Here is a 20,319-nt window from a genome sequence, read left to right on the forward strand (position 1 = left end):
GGATCATATAGGAAAAAGTGCAATTATAACCAAGATAACAAAATTATTCTAAAATAAATAAATCCTTATTGAATAAATGATTAAATATTTAAATATGGGACATATAGTTAAGTCAAAGCAATAAGATGGCATCACACTACCAGCAAAAAATAAGTAAATAAAAAATATATATATATATATATATATATATATATATATATATATATATATATATATATATATCTCACTAGTATAGGGGTAACAACTATAGAAACCTCAGTATGCAAGAGTAGTAAAACATCAAAAAGGAGCCCAGGGAAAAAACGTAAATATAATAGATCAGTAATACCCCAGGACACAAAAGATAATGGTTCTAGCAATCTGTCTTACATCTAATAGCATAGTAAGGAATATGATAGAAATTTATAAAAATAAATAGAAAGTCACCCGTGCTGGAGGTGACTGCCAGGTCCCCGACGCGCGTTTTGTCTCTAATGCCTTCTACTGGGGAAAGGAGTCGATATATAAACTGAAGAACTCTTAAGGAAGTCATAGCTGCTTATTTGACTATTCATTTCATTATACTTTCTACAGAAAAATTCTTTTAATTCAGAAAAAAAAACAGTACAAAAATAAAGTACGAACTTTAAGGGGTTCAGTTATTATTACTTTTTCTCCAATTAATTTCAGTAAAATGCACTTTTTTCAAGTAGTTTTATGACATGCACCAAAATTAACAAACACTCGCAACACATTTCTGTTTTTCCCCTTGTCTGACTGTTTCCATTTTGTTGGTGAAAGTGGTTATAGTTTAGGGCAACATTTGTTTTTAGACAGATTTATCTCTTAGGACTTTTTAATAAAATAAAAATCACTTCAATAGGAGTCTGGCAAAAAAAACATAACAGTTGTAGACAGAAGTGTTTTGGTTAAAGATGGGCCAAAATGTTAAATGTCCTAAAAATTTTTGTACATTTGCTGCAAAATCCAATGACTTTGAATTTATCTCTAACTCCCAAAAAAAGAGTTCTAAAATGCCCCTGACAGTACATGAGCCCCTAAACCTGATGGTAAAACTTTTTATTTTCTTTAAAGGAATATCCAGATTGTTTTTTGTAATTCTTTTCCTCCTACTTTTGGATCCACTTGCGTTTGGTAGATTGTACAGTAGATGTTGAATGTTTTTGTATTCAAGGAAAGAATGATAAATGGAAAGAACATTGAGATGTTTGAATGTAAACTGGTGTCAGACACATTAATGTCTGATGTTGGTAAGAGGGAAGATTGGTGGAAAATGGCAACTGATCAGTGATGTCAGTAGCAGGCATGTGACCACTGCGGACACTGGTGGTTGCAGCAGACACTTGCTGGCAGCTTGAAAACTAAAAACAGCATGAATCAGCAGACGCATATGCACTAGATAAATACCTTGAATATATATTTTTTCATAGTTGAGCATTTGCTGCTCTTTTTCTTTCAGTAGTTGGAAAATTGCTTTAGGGATTTGATCATTAAACATAGACTTTGCCCTGATAAGCAAAACTTTAGTTTTAGCGTGAGCTTTGAAAGATGATTCTCACTAGCGCCAGATATAAATGAATGTAATATACTCTCTCAACCTTTATATCCTTCATCCCATACCTTAAGAAGGTTCTATTCCTTTGGCAATTTGCATACAAATGAAGCTGTTTAGCATGCAAATCAACCCTGGTAGTTTGTTAAACACAGTCTAACCAAAATGCTCCACTCCAGCGCTCTCTGCCCATGAGAAACATAGTTGTTCAGTACACAATTTTACTACTGAGCCGCAACAGAGACTCTCCAAAGGTGACGGCAAGGAGGGAGGTGATGATTCTTCTTCAAGCCTTAAAATAAAAAACTTGTACATTTGTATATGTCTGCGATAGACTAAACAATATATTCAAATATGTATTTACAAAAACAAGCATTAGTTAGGGTAGAGTCTGGCGGTCGTGTAAAGCGAAGCAAGATTGGAACACAGTGCACGGACTGGCCGGCAGCTCAACCGACCTATAGAAATACCTGCAGCTGCTGCTCAGGTTCAGGGAGACGCCAGCCAGTCCACGCATTGCTTTCTGATCTCAGTTCTATCTATATGGCCTTTTGACTCTGCCTTTAAAGGCCTATTTATTTCAATCAGCTGCATTTTTTTTTCCATCAAATTCATCAGTTCAGTCAAGTCCATAGGTGATTCATTGAAAAAGAAACAGGTAGAAATTATAAAAAGATTAAAGAGGTTGTCCACTACTTTATCATTGATGACCTATTGATAAGTCATCAATGTCTGACCGGTCGCACCCGACACCTCCGCCAGTCAGCTGTTCTCGGTGTTGGTGGCAATTCAAATCAACAGGAGGTGGATGTGCAGTACCCTGCCGTGGCCACAGAGAAGCTTCGCAATGGAGAATTGGCGGCCACCACAGCTGACACCAACAGCTGACTGGCGGGGGTGCTGGGTGTCAGATAGGTCATCAATAGGTCATCAATGATAAAGTAGTGGACAACCTCTAAGTTCTCACCATGAGTTTGGGTCAGTTTTTAACGCTGTGTATTTTCATTGTGCAATAAATGCAGCGTCTTATAGTTGCAGCAAATTGGATTGGATTCATATAAATCTCATGCCCACTGTGGTTTTTTTGTATGCTACAGAAACTGATCTATGCGACATTTTTGATATCCGTGAACATGTCAATTTCTCTTGCTGGTACTCTGGGTGTTAAGCAGGGATTTTCCCCATAGACTTGCATTAGACACAGAAAATCCACTGGTAAAAAACATATGACTGCATCAATAAAGTTTTGTCAAAGCAAATACCAGGAAGTATCAAACAAAAAGCAGCTTTTTAAAACATGACTTAACGCAACGAGAAAAAAACAGCAGTGTCAAAAATGCGATAACAAAGTAAACTAATTTACCTAATAGGTGCAAAAATTCTGCAAAAAATCTGCAACATCAAAAAACTTACCAAATTCTGTGGGAATGTAGACAAAAAAGCTCTGGCACCTCAATCACTACAATGGGTTTCTATCTTGATGTGAATACTTTTTTATAATTTTTGAGGGAAACCTTTTCATAAGGCCGGGGTCACACAATAGTACTTTCTCTCATTCAAGAGAATTGGGCCGGTTATGCTAATCACACGTGTGACACGTAGCAGCGCCTGGGAAAAAGCAGTACAGATAGCGCTGTTCCCAGGCAGCAGGTGCTGAAGCCAGCTGTCATCATTGTTGCCTGGTCTCCCTACGATCAGCGTGACCAGGTGACAATGCTGAGAGTTGGAGTCAGCACCCGCTGTGTGTATAGCGCGCATTAAAAAAATAAATAAATAAATAAAAATGGTGTGGGATCCCCTTTCATCTTCCTAACCAGCTGAGGGAAAGCTGTTGGCTAGTGTCAATATTCTGGGAAGAGACCACTAGCCATAAAGGTTCCCAGCCTTTTAATAACAGCTCACAGCTGTTTGCTTAGCCTTTACTGGTTAGGAAAGTGGAGACCTCCCCAGAAAAATGATGTGAGGTCCCCCTATTATTACTAACCAGCAAAGGCTAAACAGACAGCTGCGGGCTGATATTAATAGGCTGGGAAGGGGCCATGGATAAACATCAGCCCTTGGCCACCCCAGAAATGGTGCATCCATTAGATGTGCTAAATCTGGCGCTTAGCCTTGGCTCTTCCCCACCAGCCTTGGTGCAGTAGCAAGTGGGGTAATATTTTTGGGGTTGATGTCAGCTGTTTTATGTCCGCTGACATGAAGTTCAGGGGTTAGTAATGGAGAGAAGTATATTAGACACCCCCATTACTAACCTATAGTCAAAATTAATAACCTATAGTCAAAATTAATAAAGAGTACATTAATTGAAATAAACCTTCCCCCACAATAACCCTCTTTTACCTACTTATTAACAAAAAAATCAAAATAAAAAATCAAAGTAATCCTCACCTGTCCGCCGATAATCCATAATGTTGATGTCCCATGATGATCCGGATGGTTTGGTGAGTGGTCATATCAGAAATGTGACCGTTCACAACGCCAGCCGGCTCACACTGAGCTGAGCGTGAGAACCGCTGCCTGTGACCAGCAGTAACCTTAATGACGTCACCGCTCGTCACTGCAGCTGCATTTTCATGCTCAGCTCAGTGCACCCGGCTGGCGTGGTGAGAGGTCGCATCGCTGATGTGACCGCTCACCAAACCATCCGGATCATCGTGGAACATCAGCATTAATGGATTATTGGATGACAGAGGAGGATGACTTTGATTTTTATTGCACTGACAGACTTGTGATCAGGCAGACCATTCAGTGTAGAAAACTGATTCACACTGTCATTGTTAGAGGTCCTGCTGTGACTGAGATGAAAGATGTGCCATGTATTCCATAACGCCCTTCGCTTCCTCCCCAACAATACTGTTGCCGGAGGCAAAGGAGGCCAATTGTGGCCTGTGTTTGGTAGTACTACTGACCGGATGGATGGTGCTATTGGTGGTGCTTTTGCTGCTGCGAGAAGCTCCTACATTCTTAGCTGTCGATTGCTACTTTTTCTTCTACCATACAATTTGTACAACACTATAAGTAACTTTTGACAATTTTTTCAACCTAAATTATTCAACCTTTGCTAAAAAGGATGTAATAAGAATTGGTAGATAGGTAGGTACATGTACAGAAAGAAAAATGTGGCAGCAGGACTTCGTATAGGTGTGGCGTTTACAGTTGTCAGATTGGACTAGTAAAACAGATGTGCAAGAACAGACATGCACAGTTAATAACAGCTCACAGCTGTTTGCTTAGCCTTTACTGGTTAGGAAAGTGGAGACCTCCCTCTTACTCCAGATTCTCTCATCTCTTGGCATCACGGACTTGGCTCTATCTTGGATCTCCTCATACTTAACAGACAGGACATTCAGCGTCTCCCACTCACGCACCACCTCCTCATCTTGCCCCCTATCTGTCGGTGTCCCCCAAGGTTCAGTTCTAGGACCTCTGCTCTTCTCCATCTACACCTTCGGCCTGGGACAGCTCATAGAGTCTCACGGCTTTCAGTATCACCTCTATGCTGACGACACACAGATCTACCTCTCTGGACCCGATATCTCCTCCCTACTAACCAGAATCCCACAATGTCTGTCCGCCATCTCATCCTTCTTCTCCGACAGGTTTCTAAAACTCAACATGGATAAAACAGAGTTCATCATCTTTCCACCCTCTCATTCACATCCCCCATCCGACCTATCCATCAACGTCAATGGCTGTTCACTCTCCCCAGTCCCACAAGCTCGCTGCCTTGGGGTAACCCTGGACTCTGATCTCTCCTTCAAGCCACATATCCAAGCCCTTTCCACCTCCTGCCGACTCCAACTCAAAAACATCTCCCGGATCCGTGCATTCCTCAGCAAAGACTCTGCAAAAACACTAGTGCATGCCCTCATCATATCCCGCCTCGACTACTGCAACCTCCTGCTCCGTGGCATCCCTTCCAACACTCTTGCACCTCTCCAATCTATCCTAAACTCTGCTGCTCGACTAATCCACCTGTCCCCCTGCTATTCCCCGGCCTCTCCTCTCTGTCAATCTCTTCACTGGCTCCCCATTGCCCAGAGAATTCAGTTCAAAACTCTAACCATGGCATACAAAGCCATCCACAACCTGTCTCCCCCATACATCTGTGACCTAGTCTCCCGGTACTTACCTGCACGCAACCTCCGATCCTCACAAGATCTCCTGCTCTACTCCCCTCTTATCTCCTCCTCCCACAATCGTATACAAGATTTCTCCCGTGCTTCCCCCCTACTCTGGAACTCTCTACCCCAACATATCAGACTCTCGCCGACCGTGGAAACCTTCAAAAGGAACCTGAAGACCCACCTCTTCCGACAAGCCTACAACCTGCAGTAAACAGCACTGCACGACCAGCTCTACCCTCACCTACTGTATCCTCACCCATCCCTTGTAGACTGTGAGCCCTCGCGGGCAGGGTCCTCGCTCCTCCTGTACCAGTCGCTGACTCGTTTTGTTAAGATTATGTAAATGCTTTTGTTATGTATATCCCTATCACATGTAAAGCGCCATGGAATAAATGGCGCTATAATAATAAATAATAATAGTTAAAGGGAACCTGTCAGCTGATACAGGCTGACCAAAACATGCATCAGCAACTGGCTGTAGTATCCCAGGTACAGTATGTTTGTCTCTGAAACCCCGCAGCATTTCAGAGGAAAACACAATTTTAATAGATGCAGGGGACTGAGCAGCACGGCAGAGTAGAAGTACAAGCAGGGCCGGTTTTAGGCAAAGTGGGGACCTAGGCAAAAGTTTAATGTGTGGCCCTAAATGCTGACATATTGCACCATCACACTTACATGCGCTGAGTTCAGGCCACTAAACGAGCATGATCGACAATATTGATGTAGTTCTGGAGTTTACACAGGCGATGTCCTGTTGAACAATAATTTTGTTCTGCCATAAACAATCCAATCACTTGATGAAAAGGCAGCATTTTGCTTGTTCGCTGGATGATTGCTGACAAGTTTACACCTATGAGCTCTCGTCTGCATTGCCGGTATTGAGGGTATGTGCCCACGGTCAGGAGCCGCTGCGGGTTTGAAGCTACGTGTTATGCAGCATCAAACCCGCAGCGTCCAAATGTTACAGCACAGTGGATGGGATTTCTAGAAATCCCATGTCCACTATGCGTCTCCTTGAACCTATGGATCACCTGCAGAAACTGACATGCAGCGCGGCTTTCAGACCCTCAGCATGTCCATTTCTCTAGCGGGTATTAACATGTATGAGGAATGTTCGCATGTAAAAAAAAAAAAAAAAGGCGCTGCTCTTTTGCATAATGAGCTGAAGCTGCATTTCACAGTGTCGGTGCCGCAGGCGGCTCCTGACCATATGAGCATACCCTTATAAATGTGCATCTCACACACACACAAAAACACACTGTGTGTTACATACTGCCACTGTGTGTCTATACCCGACCATCTACATATACTATTAACATATATACAAGTTAGAATAATGCAATAAAATAGATAAACATACACACATGTACACGGCACACACGGTACACGGTCCACACACATGCTCAGTAGATTCACACTTTACACACAGCACATGTATGCAGGACAACAAATGTTCATATAAACACATACAAATCTCTCACAGAGAGCACATACTACACACACACACCTCACATACACACACTGCTTTATGCTGAAGAGAATGAAGATGTTTCACAATATGAGCTGCAGCTTCTCCTGCTCACAGCAGCACTGTCCCAGTAGACACCTCCCTGCCTCTCCTCTGCTGGAAGCTGATAGGAGCAGGAGGAGGCTGACAGGAGCAGGAGGCTGACAGGAGCAGGAGGCTGACAGGAGAAGGAGGCTGACAGGAGCAGGAGGCTGACAGGAGAAGGAGGCTGACAGGAGCAGGAGGCTGACAGGAGAAGGAGGCTGACAGGAGAAGGAGGCTGACAGGAGCAGGAGGCTGACAGGAGCAGGAGGCTGACAGGAGAAGGAGGCTGACAGGAGAAGGAGGAGGTTGACAGGAGAAGGAGGCTGACAGGAGAAGGAAGAGGCTGACAGGAGAAGGAAGAGGCTGACAGGAGCAGCACATAACACAGGTGGACACAGGAGAACTTATCAGGCAGCTTAGCTCGGTAGGTGCCGGTCTCTGGCTTGCCTCCCCCTCAGGCTCTGTACAGGAGGACAGGAGCACTGGCCAGTGAGCGCTTCTATCCCTCTGATGGGGGAGGTTCAGTGGCCGGTGCTCCTGTCCTTCACTGCACGCTCATCTTTCAATGCAACATCTTCACCAAAGGTCCTGAAGCTCTTCAGACTGCAAGGCCTGTAGTGACATCATGGTCACATGATCGTGATGTCACTACAGGTCCTCAACCAGTCTCTACATCGGAAGCTTCACTGATAATGCTATTTTCAATGAAGCTCCTGCTGTAGCCACTGGGGCCCCCAAGAGAGAGGGGGCCCTAGGCAGATGCCTAGTCTGCCCTTCCCTAATGCCGGCCCTGAGAACAGGTGGGTCCCCGGCGACTTCTCCCAGTCCACTTACACTGACAATCCTCTGCCTACGTGCACATATAGGCAGAGGCTTGCCAGTCACTTCAGCAGGTGGGGAGAAACCGCAAGGGGCCCGCTTGTACAACTAGTCATCATGTGGCTCAGTCCCCGGCAGCTATTAAAAAAGTGTGTTTTTCTCTGAAACGCCACAGCGATTCAGAGACAAACCTACATGGCTGGGATACTACCGCCAGTGGTTGATATATGCGGCCCACAATTTGGGCAGCATGTATCAGCTGACAGATTCCCTTTAAATGCCTACTTTTTTAGTTTTTTCCAGTTCTTCAACAAAATTCAATAACCTTCCCAAAAATTACAAAATAAGAAATGTTAGATAGATACGAATCCAAACACCGAACAGGGTGCTGTATTTTTGTGGTATATGTAGATGTAAAATGTGACTAGTAAAATAGATGTACAAAAACATTGTTTGTGAAGTAGACAATCACAGTTAAATGTCTGGATTTTGGTGAATTTTCTTTTGCATCTTTAAAAAAAAAAAAAAACAGTTATTCATCACTTCACAAGAACAATTGAACAAGAAATGCAAAAATCCAGTACAGTCACTTGTGACAAACAAGTTCACTGGCAGAAACTGATTTCTGATTTTTTTTTCTGTAAAAACTACTGTGCAGTCTCGCTTCTGCTTTCTAGTGCATTAAGAATGAAGAAAAAATGTGCAATTGTAATTCAAATACAGCAGGACAGATGCTTGCTACACCGGATCACTAATCAATCACATTAAGAATGGCACTGCAGCTGGCATATCTCCTTTTTCTCTCTCTTCCACTATCAATTGATTCTTTGTATCACAACTAGACTACTGTCATATTTTTCACTACTGCAGTTGTACAACATGTTACTGGAGTAATTTTCCAATGTTTTAGGAGTTTCTCTTCCTATCTCTATAGCTGAGCTGTGAGCTTTGTCATCCTCTCACTATTTTTAATCATGCTAAAATGGCTGCTGCATTCCCTGCTTACGCTTTTAAATAGGCTATAATAGCATATCGTGATTGGTTACACTATACAATATGATGTGACAATAACAAGGCATTATGGTCACTCCTGAGGTCATATCAGCCTTTTGTGAATGATGTAATCTTCTGCAACGTGTTAAAGAGGCAGCAAGCATTGTTTTGGAGATTTGCACAAATTGTTTAACTTTGTTGGAATTTGCAAAAAACTTCATAAAAACTTCAAAACTTATAAAAAAAAACTTCATAAAAACCTTCAAATTGTTTTGATCTTTATTAACAACGTATACAGTACATCTTACACGCTGGGTTAATAAGACAAAAATATATGCCAAAGTACTGTCCTAAGTTTGCCCTGCATACATTCTCCTGATATTTATTGGTCTAGTTTTACCTTAACAATATGGAAAAGTGCAGTCAACTTAACTTGTCACTACAAGTAAAAGAAAGATAAATATCACATGGTGGTCTTGAGTCAATAGTGGACATATGTAATATATTTGGGAGACTTTTCAAACATTTCCACAAAATAAAATGTTCCAACAAGATATGAAATATGAAAATTATAATCAAATTTGAAAAATTGATGTAAATTATTTCTTCATTCACATTCATAAATCGCCTGTATTAATTCCAGATTCATAATTACGGTATATATGAACAGGGAAGTCCAGTCACATGAATTCAATAAATTAAACATAAATATTTATTTAATAACTAATAAGAAGTAAAATAGCCCAAATCTACGGTCAGAACTAATTTGAAGGTTTGCACACTGAACGCTTGTATTACCTTATTGCACTGCAATTCCACAGAGGCAGCTAGTAATGTACATGTATTGTAGGCAGGGGAGGATGGAGGGAGAACTCAGGGAAATGTACTTAGCCCTTATAAAACAATGTTAGACATATTATGTGCCTTGTGCCCCACTCTGCTCCGAGCATTCTGACAAGCAGATGTTACAGAACTGTTTGCTCAGTAATAAATGAAATGGGCCTGCGGAAACTGACAGGCTGTCCACCTCCAGTGCTAAGTACCATTCTATGTATTCTCCGGGGAAGGCTGAAAACTTTCATGATGTTAAGTGCTAAGTCTACTGAGCATGGGTATGAGAGATCACTATTTGTCAGTGCCATTAAGACTGTACTACTGCAGTGTGCATAGTTAAATGCATGACTGCAGTAAAGTAAAAGATGGAGCATATATGTCGGAAGAGTGACACTATACAAAGAGAGAACCTGTCTTTAATGGAAATCTGTCAACTGCTTTTTGCTATTCCATCTGAGAGAAACATGATGTAGGGACAGAGAACCTGATTCCAGAGACTCTGATTCCACTTATTGGGCTGCCTGCTGCAGTTTTGATAATATTGTTTTATCTGCTGCAGATCTAGCAGTTCCCTGAATGCTGAGCTCTATATAACCACACCACTGATTGCCATTTTTCTGTGTACACTGTACATAGGCAGAAAGCTGCCAATCAGTTGTGGGGGGCGGGGTTATACAGAGCTCATAAATATAGAGGACTACCTGGCAGCAGGTTTATTAGCCCTTTAATGATAATCTCCTGCTAATAAAACAGTGATTTTTCCTAAGCTACAGCAAGCAGCCCAGTAAGTGATACTTAGCTGGAATCAAGGTATCAGTCCCTATATTATGCTGCTCTGAAATTAGGTGGCAAAAAACTGGTGAAAGATTCCCTCTATAATAGTGCTAACTATGGCAAAAGTGATATTATTAGTGACTGGAGGTATTTTTTACCCAGAAGTATTGATTCTAAGGGAGACTACAATAATGTACACTGGCACCATATGACAGCACATAATAAGCAAACCCAGTGACTGCATGTGCCATCATACATGCTAATTTAATGGCAGCGCTCACCCCCTCCAGCAGTCACAGTGCTATCACCTTGCTCTACTGTAGGTTACTCAAGGTCAGATAAAAGAAGCACACCTTTTATTATTAAAGAAAATTCTATGATGACATTTGGTGGGCCATTACAAATTGTCTGAAGTGTAAAGTCAGAGTTTCTGTCTTAGGCTATGCGGATTTTACTACTTTTTTGGGGATATCCACTGCCCATTTCTCTAATTCTAGAAATATAAATGAATCACAATATTACAGGGAATCTGTCAGCAGCATAATATAGGGAAAGAGAAGCTGAATCCAATGATGTATCACTTAGATTATTGGGTGCAGCCGTTCTCACATAATCAGAGCTTTTAGAATTAGAATGAAGCAGAGCTGAGAAAGCTAACCCCGCCCACACCAGGCTCTGTATATACAATGTCCATAGACCGTGAGCGGCTTATCACTGGAGGGGTCGGAGTTGGTCTAGTCTGGCAATGTTAATCTCTTAGTGATAAATCCTTCACAGTTAGTAAACTACAGCACACACGTTGACAAGTGACACATCCCTTAACTCAGTGGTTCAGCCTCTGTCTCCTGCGGTCTTCAGATTACATAGCAAAAATCTGCTGACAGACTCCCTTTAAGAACTCTTAATGAAATATAGCAGTCTTGTTAAAGTGTTCAAGATCTTCTCTGGTTTTGCATACCAAAAATCTGCAGCAACGTACAGTACAATGTACAGTAGCGACCAAAAGTTTAGCATTTTTTTTCAAAGTGTGATTACGTCTGTCTGGTTCCATTTTCTTGGTGATTTTAGTAAACCAGAAGCAAATGGTTGTCAGCTATAAGGACAAAAATTGTGTTTAACATTGTTTTATCCCTTTATGTGTCAGTTTTCAACATTTGCTGGGCCAAATGTTTTGTATATATTTTGTCATGGGTAGTCGAATTTTGTCTAAAAACTTTTATTTTTTTTAAGTGTGTGTGTTTTTAGATAAAAACATAGCAAAGACAAAGCCAAATGTATCACCAGATGTCAGGAAGCTTATTATTCTGAGAGTAAAGTCTGGCAAAAGCCAAAAAGAGGTAGCTATGGGGTTCAACTGTTCTCAGAGTCAAGTGTCATGTATATTAAAGAAAGAAAAAGGACGTTATGGAACAGCTGACAAACCTAGAAGTGGGCGACCTTGGAAAACTTCTTCTAAACTTGATCACATTATTAAGAAAAAGTCAGTATCTGATGTCCCTAAGAATGCTGTACAGATTTCGCACGAAATGAACAAAGAATATGGGGTAAAAGTGAGCCGCCAAACTGTGGTGTGACGGCTAGGAGCAGTGGGGTTAAATGCACGAGTTCCAGTCAAGAAGCCTTTCATCTCTGCAAAGAAGCTGAAAGTCTGACTTGAGTTTGCCGAAGAACACAGCCAATGGAAAGAGACAGATTGGTCTAAGGTGTTGTGGTCGGATGAATCCAAGTTCCATCTGTTTGGTAGTGATGGCAGCACTATATATACCGCTCAATTGGAAAATGTAATGATGTAAGGAACCAAACACCTACAGTGAAACACGGTGGTGGCAATGTCATGGTTTGGGGCTGCTCTTCTGCATCTGCCATTGGCCCTTTGCATAGAATTGATGGACATATGAATGCTCCCATGTACAAGGATATACTGGAGAATGTAATGCTGCCACATGGTAAAACCAAAGTAGGCAGAAGGTGGAAATTCCAGCAAAGCAATGAACCTAAGCACACATCCAATTTAGTCAAAAATGGGTTAGCAAAGAAAAATGTTCGCCTGTTGCAATGGCCAATCCAATCATCTGATTTAAACCCTATATAGCACTTTTGGGATGAGTTAGAGTGATGAGTTGGGGCCCGTACCCATAGCAATAAAGATGAATTGTTTGCAGATTTGCAAATGGAATGGAGCAAGATCCCTCAAGATGTCTTGAATACCCTAGTGACTTCAATGTCCCGTCGGTGTGGAGCAGTAATTAAAGCTAGAGATTGTACTACAAAATACTAAGTTATGAAATTGCAAACAATGAATTACTCTCTATGTTGTGATCAATAAATAGTAGATGCAAAACTTTTAGCAGTCAGTTTTCTTTAATTAAATGACCATACCTATATTCAAAAGCATTTTGGTTAAAATTAAGGTCTTGTATGATGACAACTTCATGCACTTTCAATTCATCACCAGGGAAATGGCATCACAACAACCAGACAGAAGTAACCACACTTTAAAAAACAATGCAAAACTTTTGGTCTCCACTGTAAGTGAATGGGTTATTGAAAACTCTATTCATACGTAGCAAAAATAAATCACCATAAAAATAATTTTTAAATCTGCAGCATGCTCATTTCTCTGTGGATTTTCACTACAGATTTCACCCTGTGTAACACTTTGTAATGGAGTAGGGTGAAATCCGCATCCATATCTGCAACAAAATCTGCAATTAAGGTTATGTTCACACATTCAGTATAGGAGTGTTGGCAGGATAAACGCTGCATAAAATACTCACATTTGTGCCACGTTTTTGATGCGCCTTTTCCTATTCAATTGAATGGATGAAAAAACGCTACAAAAATTCTACGTTTTTGTAGCAAAAATACACTGAAAGAAAACGCAGGAAAAATGTGGCAAAAACAGTGTGTGAACATACCCTAAAGCTTGCAGATTCATCTCAGATTTACTGGGAATTTGTCAGAGATTTGCAGCCAAATCATCAGAAGAAATCTTGAGGACAATTTTGTGGAATGTACTAGCTGTAAAGTGAACTGGTTGCATCAGAAATAGTAATCAAGCAGTACGCAGGTATTTTCAATGCCACTGCAGCTTTAGAAATCCTGGGCTATGGACTTGAATCTTCCCAGAATAGGAAGATCTGATACTGATAGGGAAATTAGATTGTGAGCCCCAATGGGGACAGTGATGGTGTCTGTAAAGTGCTGCGGAATATGATGGCGCTATATAAGCGAAGCATAATAAATAAATAGAGATGACTGTTTCTTCTATATTATAAATGATACCTAAATTATTTACTTATGGAGTTGCCATACTGTGTGAACGTGTGCCTAACTCCGTAAGTAAATGTATGGTAGAAGGGATCCCATTTGTGACACCCGCAGTTTGTTAGAAGTGATGTGCCTTGTCTAGCATGATGTAATTTATAATCACAATGGTTGGGAAAGAGCGGCAGCATGGCTGGTAGGCAGCATTTATGGAACATATTAAATCCATATTTATTGCCAGCGTAACAACTTATATTAAATGAGCAAAGTGCCTTCAAATTGAGCACAAGGTCCCACGGGCCCTCGTAAAGCAAACAGCATCAAAGATCCCTCTTTAATTTGATTGAATTTGCCTTATCAGCAGAAACTGGGCCAGTTTTAAGCAACCTAACAGGAAGGCTTCACAGTTTAAGTCTGTTGGGATTTAGTGTACTTATTCCAAGAAGGGCTGAGCTTATTATATTTTAAGCTGTGAGTGACGTGATCCCAAAGGTTAACAACAAAAGGCAAAAGTAATGTATATATTCAAAAAGGAAAGACAGAAAGAGGCCAGCAATGGCCAACCTCAAATTACCCTCCAAACAGGAGACCTGGGGATGAAAAATAAAGTAGAAAAGCCAGCAAAATATGAAGTGATGGGTGAGAACACCCACTCAATATGACTGATTGGAGATATATAACACTGGCACTGTTCTGAGGAAATGAGGAGACCCAGGGAGATGTGTAGTGAAGCATTTTAGTCACCATCGGGGCTACCAGACACCTCCGCAGTGTGTTTCCAAAGTATTATAAATTAGTTGTGCTAAAAGTGCAAGAATAAATATTGCCTGTTGAGTTGAAGGTATTTTAGAAAGTCTTAAAGGGACCTGTCACCAGGTTTTCCCCATATAAAGTTCAACTACAACCATTAAGGCCTCTTTTACAGCATACTAGAATGCTATAAAAAAGTACCCAATTCACTCTGCACAAAAAAAAGATCTTTTATTATACCCACAAATTGTGAGGTCGGTCCGATGAGTGCTTCTGGTCTTGAGCCTCCTCGCTTCCTACATTCGCCGTCCTCCTTCCCTGCTTCATATAGATGACTTGTCCTATGTCATCCACACCATGTTCCCCTTCGTGGTCCTGCGCAGGCGCACTTCTCTCTGTCCTGGTGAGAGCAGAGCAAAGTACTGTAGTGCGTATGAACCGGCTTTACTTCCGGGTCATCAGCGCTCTTGGGAGTTGTGCGGCGCATGTGCACTACAGTGCTTTGCTGTAACTTGGCAGGGCGAAGAGAAGTGCACCTGCGCAGGAGTGCGATTGGTGGATACCATGTGGATGATGCATCCTGCAGGGGAGGAGGACAGCAATTGAAGGAAGAGAAGAGGCGCCGGATCAAAATCAGAGATTCCCATCCTTCAATCATTGTCCTCCTTCCCTGCTTCGTGTGGTTGATGCGTACTACGTCATCCACAAAGTGTGCCCCAATCGCGAAGGGGATCACTGTGTGGATGACGTAGGACGTGTCACCCACACTAAGCAGGGAAGGAGGACGGCAAATGTAGGAAGACAGGAGGAGCCGGATCAAGATCAAAGACACACATAGGACAGCCCACGCCGTCTGTGGGTATAATAAAAAGGTCATTTTTGGGATTTGCAGAGGAGATTGGGGACTTTTTTTTACAGCATTCTAGAATTCTGGAAAAGAGGCCTTAATGGTGGTGGCTGTACTTTATATGGGGAAAACTTGGTGACAGGTTCCATTTAAATAGTAACAGCCTTACCTCACATATATCTTTCAAGTGCTTGATGTAATGTCGTTCTGTGCTCATGATTTCATTGATGACATTGGCTCTCATCTGATCCCGGTTCTGCAGGGTCCTGCCAATACAGAGGCAGTCGGTTGTTGGGTCCAGATGCCCATTCTGTACTTCGCTGGTGCCTTCTTCCACGCCATCTTCTTGGTTTACCCAGAGCTTTTTTAAAAAAAAAAAAATAAGTGTGTCAATAGGTAATAAAAAAAAAGGCTTTAGTTGTCCAATATACAGCACTGGGTTTACATAACTGAATCCAGCAGTTTAACTCTGCATATTGCAATACTGGTATAAAGTTCATAGCATTGTCATATGTACAAGCCTTATCATAGCTTCTATAATTAATTTACCTGCTGAAAGGTCATTAAAAGTTAAAAATAATGTTTGCCCCATAATCACCAATTGATTTTTTTGCAATGTGGGAAATCTTGAAAAGATATATGAATACCCACAACCCAAGGAAAAAAGAATGGTGAAACTAATACAACCTCTCAAAACACTTATATATAAGTTAATTATAATAGATGCTTTTTCATAAGCTTTAGAGAAATACCAAATTATCGTGATATTCTTTCCTAAAAGCATGTCTTCCAAAGGGGAATTCCTCTCTAATATAGCTCAGTATGGAGGGACTACCGATTTAGGAAAGGTTACCTTGACTCAGATAACACATCAGTGGGATATCACGACACAAAAGAAGTGTAGACACCTAACCTGACAGTGGTCAGTGGCTTGTGCAATATTTAGTTATCCTAATCCTTCATAGTGAGATCATAAGGTATGAGGACGGTGCATTGCGAGTCATGATAACCTTTGTAACATCTGTATACAGCAGCAGAAGCTGCAGAGAATTATAGGGTCTTTCTGTGTCACCGTACAGAATCTGTGCACACGAGTCTGACATGATTGAGATCCGAAGAAACACTATACTCTGCAAAGCAACATAAGAAGAAGACTGTCTAAATTTAATTTGTCATTCATACCATTACAGAATGGATAACAAATATCATAGAAACTGTTTTGACAGATCACAAAAGTTGTCATCAGTCACATTGGTTTTTCCATTTGTAGCCCAAATGACTTCAATAGATGGTATACCAACATATGTAATTTACTCTGCACTGGAGAATGCTGCATCCAATGTTTTCCTGTCCACTGCCAGCATTGGAATCAGTTTTGACATCTTTTTCTAACTGTTTTTAGTAGTGAAAAATAAAACAGATACTGATACAAAGAGCAGATAGATAGAGGATAATGGGGAATTATGGGCACAAGTTTAGCGCAAAAAGCGAATTGCTTTCACACTTACAAGAACTGACAAGATATAAAATTGTAGCACCAGTAATGCTGTCAGTTTGTATATTGTTATTATCATGGTATACAAATATAAAGAGCATTGCTGTCTCTTTAAAAGTCACTAAATTCACAACTTAAGTCATTCAATGAACCATATTCTTCCCATAACATAATGAACTGTTTCTTCCATTCTTCCCTGCTTAGCAAGCTCTGCTGCATCTTCTACCATTAATTCAACACTCTGGTTGGCTGGAACGCTCTTAATGGGGAATCTTGAATATTCAGTAGCCGTAGTTCAAGGAGGGAACAATTGCTCCTTTTCTTTCCAGACAAGGCCAGACCAATCGTAAATGCACATTCCTGCCAAACCCACTCATAATATACAATAGCGCACCAGTGCAATGCCAAACCACAGGGCTGGAGGTCAAGCAACTTCAAGCTGAGTGCTAGAGATTTATCCTAAAAGACAGCGAAGTTGCTTTCTTTTTATTTTGACTTTCATGTTTCCTTTGAAATCATGCTCCACTGCAGTCATACTGTATTAGGCGTCATTCACACTTCAACACCCTGTACAATAAGCCTGGACGATAGAACTTTCATATTATGGATGGTTCCACCTTGTGGTGCATCCATATGGCACTATATTCCTCCCTAATCCAAATGCAATGGGACAAAAAAAAAATTCTATATGGACTGAACCATAATATCACTGATCTATTTTACATATTGTACTATTGTGACCAGTATTTCAATAAGGGGCTTGGAGGCACTGTTACAGGTTGCGTATCTCATAGGTATGTGGTGGCTAGCTAGCACTGAAATAAGGTCATTGTGGAGTCTGAAAATTGGCAAGGCTCTTCCCTGGCCTATACTGGTGATAATCAACAAAGGCCCAGAAGAAGCTGGATTCTGATCTGGAGTCACCGAGTGAAGTTTTTAGGATATAAAAGGAATAGCTTTAGTGCCTGTAGGTGGAAATAAGGATGGTCAGCTTACGGTGTCTATTAGAGCTTTGGCTGGTTCGTGAGAGTGGTTAAGACTGAAGACTTTGCATCTGAGTGGTTGCTGTGAAGGCATGGTCATCAGGAGAGGTGATGGCTGAAGGCTGGGAGTGGCATAGCTATCTAAATGACTGGAGGTGGACATGAAGCTGACAGGCATGACAATGAGAGAAGCTGTTGTGGATGTTCACCCATTGTGCTTGAAACAGTCTCTGTAAGGGAAGATGTTAAGCTGAACAAGGCTTGGTTCTCACAGAAGAAGACTGTGAGCTAGCAATGTGAAAACTGGTTAGTCTCTGCAGCCCGATGCTAAAATAGTTTAGGCTGAGTGAGCTGTCAGCTTCGGTGGGGTTTGTTCCAGTAGAATCGACTGAGCCTGTGGAGGAAATATCAGCTTGGATTGAGCCTCGGAGGGAAAGACTAGACCTAAGTTCAAACCCATGGGAGGCTGCAGTTAGATCCAAATCTAGGTTAAGAGTGATGATCTTAGACTTTACAGTCATGAGGTGCCGTAGATTTAATGGTACCTGAGCAAAAAGGAGCATCTCCTTGATATTTGGAGGGAAGGGAAAGTAGTGAAGGGAATAGTGTGAGGAGACAGTATAGGGGAGAAAAGTGAAGAGGTATATGACAGAGAAACTGGGTAATGTGATGAGGGGAGTACAGAGAGGGGGCACCATGAGGGAGGGCACAGTATGGAAAGGACAGTATGCAGCCGATGGGGGAGGAGGCACAGTGAGGGACAATTATTATTCAGGTGCACTGCATAGGGCAGATATATTTATTCAGAAGCATTTATAATGACACTGTTATTTTTATGGGCACCTTACTGAGATGTGCTGCAAAGGACTGGAGAAGATGGAAGTATGCAGAGATGAGCTGTAGATGTGAAAAGTCATAATGGCCTCTGGTCAAGAAATGAAAGAGAACAACTCTGATTAGAGAAGATGTCACCTATAAGGTTTATTTGTGATGCTGACTACAGCTCATCAGTGCTGTGGTTTCAGTATGGTCTGCAGTCTGATGATGGCTCTTAACAACAACTCCCAGTATCTCCTTACCTTTGTATACTTATAGGTTCATGAGATACAATTGTATATTGGGCTGACCTGACAATACAATTGATTGCTGTACTAAGCTTGGTGTTGTATTCCTGTACTGATGATGTATTCCTGCGCTGATGGTGGTTGTGATGCTGTATTTCTGTACTGTTGGTGTTTTTGTGATGTATTCCTGTACTGATGGTGGTTCTGGCGATGCATTCATGTACTGATTGTGGTTCTGGTGATGTATTTTTGTACTGTTGGCGGATCTGGTGATGTATTGATGCACCAATGGTAGTTCTGTTGATGTATTCATGTATTGCTATTGGTTCTGATCCTGTAAAACTATATCAATCAATAACGTGTCAGATAGCATGGCACATGGCTATGTTAATAAAATCTTGTGCCGTCTGAGAGGTTAAAGATTACTACATCTCTATTTATGTTAGGAGCATTCATTATAAAATTAAGCACTACAGCATGCAAAATCCTTGTGACAGATTCACTTTATAATGCAACCATATGTATATTGGAAAAGTTAATATTTTATCCTTCATTTAAGTGTTGTAACCATCAGGTATATAGTACCTCTTAAAGTGACCACTTGTATGTCACTGTGTGTTAAAAAGCAAAATGTTAAGTTTTTATTGCTTGAACTGAATTTGGGCTACAACTGTCTTCTTTTAAGGAGTAGCTGAAGGTTAACTTATTAAATTATCATGGTGGAGAAAAAAAGTCCATAGAACAGTCCAGTTCTGCTCCATGCATCTAGATCACATCTGTAGTCAACTGAATAAACATTCCAAGCTGGTTTATATAGTAATTTGTATTGGAGCTATTGCTGAAATATTACAAACATTATACAGTTGTGCTCAAAAGTTTACATACCCCGGAATTTTTACTTTCTTTGCCTTGTTTCTGAGAATATGAATGATAACAAAAAAACTTTTTCTCCACTCATGGTTATTGGTTGGGTGAAGCCATTTATTGTCAAACTACTGTGTTTTCTCTTTTTAAATCTTAATGATAACCAAAAACATCCAAATGACCCTGATCAAAAGTTCACATACCCCAGTTCTTAATAGCGTGTATTGCCCCCTCTAACATCAATGACAGCTTGAAGTCTTTTGTGGTAGTTGTGGATGAGGTTCTTTAATTTCTCAGATTGTAAAGCTGCCAATTCTTCTTGGCAAAAAGCCTCCAGTTCCTGTAAATTCCTGGGCTGTCTAGCATGAACTGCGCGCTTGAGATCTCCCCAGAGTGGC

The 20,319-nt window shown here is 41.1% G+C and overlaps 1 protein-coding gene across 2 annotated transcripts in view; it reads right to left on the reverse strand.

Moving 5' to 3' along the window:
* The window catches only part of ARHGEF9 (Cdc42 guanine nucleotide exchange factor 9), a 587,846-nt gene that overhangs the window by 173,023 nt on the left and 394,504 nt on the right, over positions 1–20,319 (reverse strand). For both annotated transcript variants that reach the window (XM_073641046.1, XM_073641047.1), the window contains one exon: positions 15,685–15,876. In XM_073641046.1, the coding sequence (XP_073497147.1) occupies positions 15,685–15,876 (192 nt within the window). The remainder of the gene's footprint in view (positions 1–15,684; positions 15,877–20,319) is intronic.

The sequence above is a fragment of the Phyllobates terribilis genome, unplaced genomic scaffold, assembly GCF_046119375.1.
Source record: "Phyllobates terribilis strain yellow unplaced genomic scaffold, ASM4611937v1 Scaffold_7__3_contigs__length_470593459, whole genome shotgun sequence".
Classification (NCBI taxonomy): domain Eukaryota; kingdom Metazoa; phylum Chordata; class Amphibia; order Anura; family Dendrobatidae; genus Phyllobates; species Phyllobates terribilis.